General features: G+C 45.9%; 1 protein-coding gene across 3 annotated transcripts in view; it reads left to right on the forward strand.

Moving 5' to 3' along the window:
• Positions 1-11,111, forward strand: part of Stau1 (staufen double-stranded RNA binding protein 1) — a 39,532-nt gene that overhangs the window by 14,685 nt on the left and 13,736 nt on the right. For 2 of the 3 annotated variants that reach the window (XM_027423369.2, XM_027423370.2), the window contains exons 2-3: positions 9,779-9,917; positions 10,826-10,991. In XM_027423369.2, coding sequence (XP_027279170.1) covers positions 9,838-9,917; positions 10,826-10,991 — 246 coding nt within the window. In that variant the 5' untranslated portion in view covers positions 9,779-9,837. Of the gene's footprint in view, positions 1-4,451; positions 4,474-9,778; positions 9,918-10,825; positions 10,992-11,111 lie in introns of those variants that run through there. The other variant, XM_035446716.1, reaches the window with a different exon arrangement.

Genomic DNA, 11,111 nt, shown 5'->3' on the forward strand with positions numbered 1-11,111 from the left:
AAAAATGTCTCCAATAGGGTCTTAGACTGGAGTGATGGCTTAGTGGTTAAGAGTTCTTCCTGCCAGGTGGTGTTGATGCTTGCCATTAATCCCAGCACTTAGGAGGCAGAGGCAGGTGGTTCTCTGTGAGTTTGAGGCCAGCCTCATCTACTAAGCCAGTTCCATGACAGCCAAGGTTACACTTGAGAAACCTTGTCTCGAAAAACTTAAAAAAAAAAAAAAAAAAAAGTTCTTCCTATGCTTCGAGGGGACCTGAATTTAGTTCCCAGCATCCCAGGTTGGTTGTTCACCACCTGCAATTCTAGCTCCAGGAGCCCTGATGCCGTCTTTGGCCTTCATGGTCATCTGCACTCAGGTGTACACATACACACCCCCCACACCCCACACCGGTATTTTTTTAAGGGCTTGTCTGAGCTTGCCTCCACATGCTTATGATTCCCAGCACTGGAGAGGTAAAGGCAGGATGACTGCCACGAGACCAGCCTAGAATAGGTAGAGTCCTTGTTTTTTTTTTTTTTTTTTTTTTTTTTAAAGACAAACAAAAAACAAAAAAACAAAACCAAACCAAGACAAAAGTGTATGCCAATAAGACTTGGAAATTGTGTTTGAAAGTCCGTAAGACTAATGGCTATTGCAGATAATTATGGCGGCCTCTCTGAACTGTTGCTGGTGGGCTCGGCGTCATCAGGTGGTCCCAGGTTCACTGCTGAGTGTGGAGGGCACATTTATACCCAGCCGCTTTGTAGCACGCTACGTGTAATCGTCTACACGCTCATGTTCTTTCTGCACATCCAGAAGAAGTGCTTACACTTGTAAAGTGATATTTGCCAATCAAGGTATGTGTTTGCATGTGTATGTGTGTATTATGTGTGTGTTTGTATGTGTGCATAATTTTACTTATTTTTAGACAAGACCTCACTGTGTAGTTCAGGTTGTCATCAAATGTGTTTCTTGTCTCATATGAGTGCTGAGATTATGGATGTGTGTCATTTTTCTCAGTGAGACCATGTGAAACTTTGTTTGCTTGCTTGTTTGTTTTTAGACAGGGTGTCTGTAGCCCTGGCTGGCCTAGAAGTCCATATTTAGACCAGGCCGACCTCAAACAGAGATGCGCTTGCATCTGCCACCCCAGTGCTTGGATTTAAGATGTGTGCTACCAGGCCTGGCAGCTCTTATGATGTTCTGTGTCAGCAAGCTGATAATGAGTGAGGCCCCTGTGCTCTGAAGGTGCAGATCTGTAACGCTTAAGCTCCCCTGTGCGGTTGAGATGCTTGTGTGTCAGTAAATGTCAGCCTGAAAGGAAGACAAGCATGTTCCTTCAGTAGACAATGCAGGAGAAGGAGGTGTCCGATAAGGCCTGAGGGAACATGTGCTCAAAGCTTTCTATGAGAGACAGACAGTTTGATCTTTCACCTACCTGCTAGGAAACAACCCTGAAGAGCAGGTTTAAAGAGAATCAGTTTCCATGTAGGGTTTCAGCTGCAGCAGTTGGAATTCCATGGTCCCTAGGACTGCTTTGAACTTGACACATGCCAGTAGTGGAGAGCTTTGTTCTCTGAGTAACTGACTACACGGTGCATTCTCTCTTTTCACAACCGTGATGTTTGTACTGGTGCCCCTGGTTCCTCTACCCTTTAGATATATAAGGCCCTTTTGCATTAATCGACTGTAATAACCAAAAATATCCAGCCATTGCGAGATGTTCCTGGAGGAACAGAATTGTTTTCTTTTGATAACCAGTGTCTCCCATTCTCTCTTTAGCTTAAACATGACACCCAGGGCTACATTAGCAAGTAATTAAAGAGTGACTGACAAATGAGTATTGTTTGGTGTTTTTTATTATTTTAATTTTTGATATTTTTGACTGGCTCTAGGACTAAATCTAGAGCCCTCTGTATGCTCAGCAAGTACATCTTCACTAACCTCCACCCCTAGCCTGGTGAATTTTAGTGTGACTTACATGGGAATTTAAAGCTTATCAAGTATTGTATATTATGTTTTAACTAACTGCCCCTTCTCCCATGTGTCATGGAGGGGCAGTGGTGGCCAGGCCAGAGTTTGACACTGGTCTTCCTCCTGTAGTATACCCATTCATTCATTGAAGCAGGCTCTCCTTTTTGAATCTGAAAATTGCTGATTTGGCTAGACCATCTGGCCTGCAAACCTCAGGGTTCCTTCCTGCCTTTACCTCCCCAGCACTGGGATGATAAGATGTTCTGTGTTTTGTGAGTGCTGGGAATCAAATTCAGGTCCTCATGTTTGCCTGGCAAATAGTACTCACTGAGCCACCTATATTTTTTTTCTCTCCAGTTTTTATCTACTTATTTCAACCACTCGTTAGCTCTTTGAGGTGTATTTGAGACTAGCATTTTAGGGGCAGTCTCATTGAAAGCCTGTTTTCGTTCTGAGCTAAAATCCTCACATATTTATGACTGGAGTTGGAAATGTCAGTGGGCCTGCTTTATATAGTAGGAGCAAAAAAGGATTCCTTTGGGTCCCCCTTTCTACTTTTAGGCATTCATTCAGCTTTAAGTTCTGCTACAGGGTGGAGTAATCCTGCTGGGATGGGCTTTGTTTTATTCCTTTTCTGCCTGTGACCTCTGGCTTGTGTTTGAAGTTAGGAGTAAACTGACTGGCTGCCTGAGTAAAGCAGACTTTAGGAAGACAGGGAGAGAGGGGGAGCTCTTTCTCATTGGGCAGCTGAAAGAAAAAACAGAACAAGGGCACAGCTGATTTCTGAACCCTTGCTGGCTTGTGTGTCCACACTGGCAGCTTGTCTACTCAGAACAGTCTGCATCTTGGATGGGTACCCTCAGTTTTTTGTTCCACTCCCAAAGTAAACAAGGCAGTGCAATGCGACACTGGGGACTGAGGCAAGTGAGGTCATTCAATCTAGTCACTGTGGCACTTCTTTGGGGGTTTGCTCCTAGTAATTTGCTTGCTGTGGCTTATTGGTGGGAGAGACCTGGTGGTAAAAATCATTGTGGGGTTACTCTGCCAGGGAACGGCTGGTTAGCTGGTATATGCTGGAGACTGCCTAGCTGCCTGTTTCCATGATGCTTTTTTATTTAAAGTACTTTTATCTCCCCTAAAACTTCCTCTGCCTTTTGAAAAATGACCCTTAGTGTGTATAGGATTGCTCTACTCTCTCAACTTATTTATTTATTTGTTTGTTTCCTTGGTTTTTCAAGGCAGGGTTTCTCTGTGAAACAGTCCTGGCTATCCTGGAATTCATTCTGTAGACCAGGCTGGCCTTGGGATTAAAGGTGTGGGCCATCACCGCCTGCCTTTAAATTTTTATTTTATGTGTATGAGTCTTATCTGCATGTATGTTTGTGCACGATGCTTATGCAGTGCCTATGGCAGTCAGAAGTAGACATTAGATCCCATAGAACTGGGAGTTATCCATGGCTATGAGCCATCTTGGGGGTGCTGGCAACAAACCCAGTCCTCTGGAAGAGCAGCAAGTTCTCTTAATCGATGAGCCAACTCCCCAGACCCCCAATTTTTTGTTTTATTTTGTTGTTTTGGGACTAGGGTCTCTATAGCCTTGTTACTCTAGAAATCATTGTGTAGACCAGCTGGCCTCCAACTCACAGAGATCCACCTGCCTCTGCCTCCTGTAGTGCCAGGATTAAAGGTGTGAGCCACTATGCCTGACCTGTGACCTGACTTTAATTTTTTTTTTCTTTCTTTCTTTTTTTTTAGTTTTGTGAGACTAGGTTTCTCCATGTAACTGCTATTGCTGCCCTGGAACTTGCTTTGTAGACCAGACTGGCCTTGAACTCATGAGATCTGCCTGCTTCTGCCTCCCAAGTGCTGGGATTAAAGGCGTGCACCACCAACGCCGGGTCCCTGCCTACTTTCCTAACACTGACTTAGCTGCACTGAAAGCTGTTAGTCCGCAAGTTCATTTTTGTGAGACTGGCCATGTCTCACGTTGAAGTACAAATTCAGATTGCATCTGCTGCTTTCTCTGGGAACCAAATTCTGAACAAAGACTGGTGTTTTTGCTCAGTCTTTGCTAGCTGCCTGCTCTCCACACCTGCTCTCAGCCCTGAATCACATCCTCCAGCACAGTTGAAGATGACTTCATAGCTGGAAAGAAGGGTCCAACGTGAATGGCTCCATTCTTGCCTCTTTTCCGCTGGCTTCCCATCTGACAGGCAGCTTCCAGAGGTAGTGCTGGGATGCCCTGCTTTACCTTTAAGAAGCAGAAGGAAGTATTACCCTCTGTACTTCTGTGTCCAGATGGGGAACCTGGTTGGATGGGGTAGATAGACACGTAACTGCTCCAACCCAAACCTCTGTTTTAGACTCTTGGCAGCTGGCCAGAAGAAATGAGCAGGAAAAACCACTTGGGACGGTCATTGTTCTATCAAAGTTTTGCCCTTTGAATGACTTCACAAAACTGATACAGAACTCTTTTCTGTCTGAGTCCCTTTGTGGTGCATCAGCAAGGTTTTCTATCAGGTAAGGGTGGCCAGATTTACTACAAGATCAGAGTCATTAGCATTCATTAATTTTTATTGAAATTTTTCATTTATTTATTTATTTGAGACAGGCTTGCTCTGTATAGCCCTGGCTGTCCTGGAACTTGTTCTGTAGACCAGGCTGGGCTCAAACTAAGAAATCGCTTGCTTCTGCCTCCTGAGTGCTGAAATTAAAGGCATGTACCATCAGCAAAAAATTTCATATTTTATTTGTTTGCATGTGTTTATGTGTGTGAGTGTGTGCTGTGGCATGCATTTGGCAATCAGAGGGTAACTTGATGTGTTAGTTTGGGTTACTATTGCTGTGATGAAATACCGTGAGCAGTTTAATCCCAGCATTCAGGAGGCAGAGGGCAGGTGGATCTCTGTGAATTCGAGGCCAGCTTGGTCTGCAGAGTACGCACCGGGACAGGCTACACAGAGAAACCCTGTCTAAAAGAAAAAAAACAAAAAACAAAAAATGTCCTTTAAAAAACATTGTTTTCTTGCTTTGTCAAGACAGGTGAAAAGGAACAAGATCGAACATGGGATAGGTTATTAACTGGCAGTTTATTAAGCAGGGATATTCACATGAGGAGCCAATAACCAGACTTAGCACTCTGAGAAGTCTAGTCCCAGATGCCTCCGACACCTGGCCTGAACCTGGGGAAAGAGAGAGTGCCTCCTCTCCTTGCTCTTTATCCTATCCCTCTGTACCTGTGACCAAATAGGCGTGGTCAGTGGTACAGGTATCCAGGATCTCTCCCTACAGACAGGGTTTTTCTGTGTAAAACTGGAACTCACTGTTTCAATAAATGACATCCCTAGCCCCTGTTCTTGCTTTTGGAAGACATAATAATACTTTCCTAGGTTATTTGGCTACAGGAGGGTCGGGAATGATTCTGGTTGTGTCTTCTCTAAGCATATACTCCTGGTATGCTTTGCAGTTTTCCATCCCTGGGAGACTAGAAGTCATACTGCTGATGATGTCTGTGAATTTGGTTACTTTTCAGTTCCAAGGGGAAAAAAATCCAAATTTGCCTTGTGAATGAGTGAGCTGTCAGCAGGGTTCAGCCAGAGTCATGTTTGTGTCTGAGCAGGCCTAGCTTAGGGATAAGTGACTTCTCTCCATCCTTCCCTGATGGCTTGTACAGAGAAGGCGTTCTGGTTTTTATATGCCGAACATGAGACTGTGGCTCAAAATACACATTTTCAAACTGGTAAGAGTAAGAATACGACCACACAGATTTTAGAGAATTGCTTTTACTTTTATTTCTTTTGGGTTTTTTTTTCGGGGGGGGGGGGTGAGACAGAGTTTCTCTGTGGCTTTGGAGGCTTTCCTGGAACTAGTTCTTGTAGACCAGGATGGTCTCGAACTCACAAAGATCGCCTGCCTGTGCCTCCTGAGTGCTGGGATTAAAGGCGTGCGCCACTACCGCCCCGGCCTTCTTTTGTTTTTTGTTTTTTTTTTTGAGTCAAGGTTTCTCTGTGTAGCCCTGCCTGTCTTCTCCTGCACCAGGCTGGTCTTGAAGGCCCTGATCTGCCTACCTTTGCCTCCCAAATGTGTACCACCACACCTGGCTCACTGAGAATTGCCTCTAGTTTTACCCTTGGAGAATGGATCAAGAAAAGACCTGCTTTCTTTGGAGTATTTGGCTTTTAAAACTCCAAGTCACATGAGATTGTGTAGGATCTGGAGTGGACAGCCCCCCAGTTGTGAGCTGAATACTAAGAACTACATCTAGGTCTTTCGAATGAGCATGGTGTGCTCTTAATCTGAGCTATCTCCAGCCCCTTGCTTTGTCACTGAGTCAGTCTTTTCAGTTTATTTGGTGACTGATAAAAGCCTGATTAGGAGTTGGCGTGATGGCTCAGTAGTTAGAGCAGTCACTGTTCTTGCGGGGACTCGGGCTCAGTTTCCAGCACCATATGGCAGCTCTCTACTGTTTGTAACTTCAGGAGGGGATCCTGCACATTCTTCGGACTCCTCGGGCACCATGCCCATGTGGTATGCATGTATGCAAAACAGCCATACACACAAAATAAAAATCAGTATTAGCATAATTGTATTTGAAGTGTCTCTTTGTGTTGGTGCCTGGACACAATAGTGAGAATGTCTCAAAACAAGGAAAAGTGAAGAAATACCTTTCTATGGTGATTAACAGTCCTTTTAAACCATATCCATTAACAGTGCCCAAGGTCCAAGTGGGGCAGCCGTCAGCAGCAGGCTGCTCACCTGAGCTCTGGAGGCAGGTTTGTGCTCTCATTGTAGCTGATATTGGAGAGACACCCTGGGAAGCTGATGGGACTAGTTTTTAAAACTTTAGCACACAGCTACTGCCACAGCTGGGGAAGAAGAATTTCCTCAAAGTACAAGAAAGTAGGAATCTGGCTGTTTGTCTGTGCCAAGAGAGTCTCCTTTCAAAAGTGTGTCTTGACGCTGCCCAGTATGGTGTGATGGCTTCCTAAGCATAGGTCCTGCACTGTGAGTGATAGATACCTCCTCACCATCCCAATCTGCAGTCCCCGACTGGGTGGTCTCAGAGGAGTCATGGGGACATACTGTCCCCATACGTTTTTTGTTTTTTGTTTTTTGTTTTTTTTTAATTTTTAATTTATGTGTATTGGTGTTTTTCCATGGATGTCAGGTCCCCTGGGACTGGAGTCACAGACAGTTGTGAGCTGCCATGTGGTTGCTGGGAATTGAACCAGGGTCCTCTGGAAGAGCAGTCAGTGCTCTTACCTGCTGAGCCATTTCCCCAGCCCCCCATACAGTTTTTAAGTTTGAGGAAAAACAAGATGAAAATACCTTTTCCCTGGGTAAGGCTGTGTAGCTTGTCAAGAGCATAGGTTTTTAGTAGAATCATGTCAAGTTAGTATGGCAGTATTGTTTATAATCTGTCAATCAGCACTGTTGTTTCTATGTCTCCTGATGATTAACAAGGGTGAGGAAATACTGCCTGCATGCAAGCTAGTAGGTCATAGTGCTTCAAACAAGAAGCAAGTTAAGAACCTAGGGATGTGTTTGGGAGGCACTTGATGGAGGGGTTGGCTGGTGGGTTCTTGGTGGTGAATTGTGGCCGTATCAGGTGAACCTTTCCTTTTTTCCTTTGATTTCTCTGTGGTGGTCTTTCCCTGCTCTAGAGAGAGTCTGTGGGTCACAGCTGCGCAAAGTGATGGAGGGTTTCTTGTTCTGTAGACCTGGAACCCATAGATCAGCCTGCCTCTGCCTCTCCATTGCTGGGAATAAAGTGTGTGCCAACACTACCCAGCAGTTGAGATTGTTCTTAAAATGCAATTCTGTCTGTCTGCCTGCCTGCCTGCCTGTCTCTCTCTCTCTGTCTGTCTCTGTGTCTGTCTGTCTGTCTCTCTGTCTGTCTGTCTGTCTGTCTGTCTCTCTGTCTGTCTGTCTGTCTCTCTGTCTGTCTGTCTGTCTCTGTCTGTCTGTCTGTCTCTGTCTCTCTCTGTCTCTCTCTCTCTCTCTCTCTCTCTCTCTCTCACACACACACACACACACACACGGAATTCTGTTAATGAGGAAGAATAATAACTCATTTGATTGTGCAAGCCCATTGATAGTTCTTTTTTTCTGAGACAGGATTTCTCAGTAGGTATGGAGCTGGTCCTGGAACTCGCTCTGTAGACCAGGCTGGCTTCTAACTCATAGAGATCCACCTACCTCTGCCTCCTGAGTGCTGGAATTAAAGGTGTGTGCCACCACCCACCTTCTTCTTCTTCTTTTTTCTTTTTTAAAGATTATTTATTTTTATGTGTATTGCTGTTTTGCCTGAATGCATGTCTGTACACTTGGTGCTTTTGGAGGCCAGCAGAGGGTGTTAGATCCCCTGGAACTGGAGTTACAGTTGTGAGTCACAATGTGGTGTTGGGGTATCAAACCTGGGTCCACTGGAAGTACAACCAGTGCTCTTAACCACCAGGCCATCTCTCCAGCCCCTAAACGCAGGTTTTCATGGACATTAGTCGAGTTTGCTATTGTTCTGTATCTGTTTTTGAGATAGGCAGCTCGGGCTGGTCTCAAATTTACAATCCTGTCTTAGCCTTCCTAGTGCTGAGATTATAGGCCCATTTCACTAGACCCAGTGAAAGTGTTTGTTTTAAAGATTTGTTTATTATTGTGTATGTGTGTGGGTGTTTGTATGACAGTGCTGTATGTGAGGTGGGAGACAACCTGCTGTCATTGCTTTTCATCTACCGTGAGAGTGCCTAGGATTGTATTTAGATCTTCAGGCTTGACAACAAGTTCCTTAACCTACTGTGTCATCTCCAAAGTCCGAAAGGGATATTTTCTTATTTTTAATTAATTGATTTATGTGTATAGGTGTTTTACCTGCATACCATTGTTGCTTGGTGCTTCCAGAGGCCAGCAGAGGGTGTTAGATCCTTTGGAACTGGAGTTACAGAGTTGTGAGGCCACTTGTGGGTGCAAAGAATTAACCCTTGGTCCTGGAAGTGCAGCTTGTGCTTTTGATGGCTGAGCCCTCTGCCCAGCCCACTCCCCCTCCCACTCACAGTGTCATTTTAAAATGTGGGTTGTGCAGTGACAGTAATCTTTCCAGGCTGTTTTAATGGTTTGTGAAGATTTATGAATTGGGTGACGTAGGAGAGCAAATTTAAAGGTGAGTGATGTATGTCTTGTTTGTTTCTGTGACAGTGTGTGTGCACATGCGTGTGGATTGTGTGCTATGTGTGGAATTCAGAAGATAGCATCAGGTGATTTCTCATGTCACCTTCTGCCTACTTATTAGAGATGGGACCTATCCCTAAAACCCCAGCTCATGTTCTCAGCTAGGTTGGAAGCCAGCAATCCTATCAGAGCTGGGGTTAGGGCGTGCGTGAGAGCCAGGCTTCTTACGGCGCTGCAGGGATCTGAGCTGGTCTTACGAGGGGACCACAGTGCTCTTAGTGCTGAGCACCATCTCTAGCCCTAGTCTGTATTTTCTCCTGTCGACGATGTTGAGGTAAATACTCCCTCTTGATGTGCATGAAAACAAAACTGGGTTTCCTGTCGTCTGTGGCCATAGTGCAGCTGCGCTGTAATGTCAGGGCACACACATCTGGATGTTCTCTGGTCCTTATTTGCCTTCTCCAGACAATCTACTTGCCTCACCCTTCCTAGGTTTTTCCTGTGGTTCTGTACAGTGTGTGGGTTTGGGTTTCCTGATGGATGTCCAGGGGTAGCTAGTGTACTTGGCTCTTTGCAATACATTCTCTGGGTCTGACTTAGGGCCATGCTTCATTTATGTCCGGGGCCTGAAACTGTTCTTGGTGTGATTTTTGTGTTGCAGAAAGTATAGCTCCTACCACTGAGCTCAATGCACTTTGTGTGAAACTGGAAAGAAAACCAATGTATAAGCCCGTGGACCCCCACTCCCGGATGCAGTCCACCTACAGCTATGGCATGCGCGGAGGTGCCTATCCCCCCAGGTATGTGCTTGCGGTGGAAATAGCTGGGTCTTTACCTAAGTGATGTCTGTAAATTGTGACATGAGTCTCGATTTGGTCTGACTGAGGCCCACCACCTGGGTTAAGGTGTGCCTTTGGTGTCGTCTTGGCAACCTCTGCTTCAGCTACTGCCTTTGTGGCGGGTCTGAGCAGGCTCCTCCCGAGCAGCTGCACTCACCCACTGTCTGGCCACAGTGTTTCCTTTGCTTCTGGGGACCCTGCAGTGCATGCTGTGAGCATGGGAGGCTCTCTACTCACTTTTTTCTACTTGTGTGCTTTGTATACTACCAACACTAACAAGACATGTGCCAGAACCTAGTGTGGTTGCAGAGGGCCTGTAATCCCAGCGCTCAGGAGATGGAGGCAGAAAGATCTCCTGCTGCCTGGGAGCCTGTCAGGAGTGAGATGTTAGTGATGTCAGTGATGAAATCCCTCCCTTCTACTGACCGAGGTAGAGAAGGGTTAAGCCTCCAAACTGTGGACTTTGAAGTGGAAGGAAGCAGACTCTTGGACTTGGTGCTGCTGCAATGTCAGCAATGAGGGCCCTTTCTAAAAGGTTTCATGCAAGTTCAGACTGAAGGCTCAAGAGTCAAGTGAGCTACGTTTGCCTGAGCTGGCACCCAATCCCTCCTGGACCCTGTCAGCACAGCCTTGCACACCATTTGTCAGCTGTGAGCTTGACATCAGTGTGACTCTGACCCTGCTTGTTCAGACTGTGCAGCAGGTGCGGGCCAGTGTGAGCTTTGAGGCAGCCTCCATTGTGCTGAGCAGGTGTTTCTAGCTACGGACAGACACAGTGATGAGACCAGAGTACAGGAAATGTGGGATTTGCCGAAGAAGGCATAGGTGACTTGCCAACCGGAAACTCAAGCCCCATCCTGTATTTGTAGGTACTTTTACCCATTTCCAGTTCCGCCGTTACTCTACCAAGTTGAGCTTTCTGTGGGAGGACAGCAGTTTAACGGGAAAGGAAAGATGAGACAAACTGTGAAACACGATGCCACTGCCAGAGCACTGAGGACTCTGCAGAATGAGCCTCCACCCGAGAGGCTGGAGGTAGGTGGACACAGACCTGGGACACACTCACACTGTTGCTGACACTGCCTATAGTTACTGGGTGAGAGCCATTAAGATTCTGTGGCCTGGAGAGAGAGTGTCTCCTAAAGGCTCAGCAGG

The sequence above is a fragment of the Cricetulus griseus genome, chromosome 6 (genome assembly GCF_003668045.3).
Source record: "Cricetulus griseus strain 17A/GY chromosome 6, alternate assembly CriGri-PICRH-1.0, whole genome shotgun sequence".
Lineage (NCBI taxonomy): Eukaryota > Metazoa > Chordata > Mammalia > Rodentia > Cricetidae > Cricetulus > Cricetulus griseus.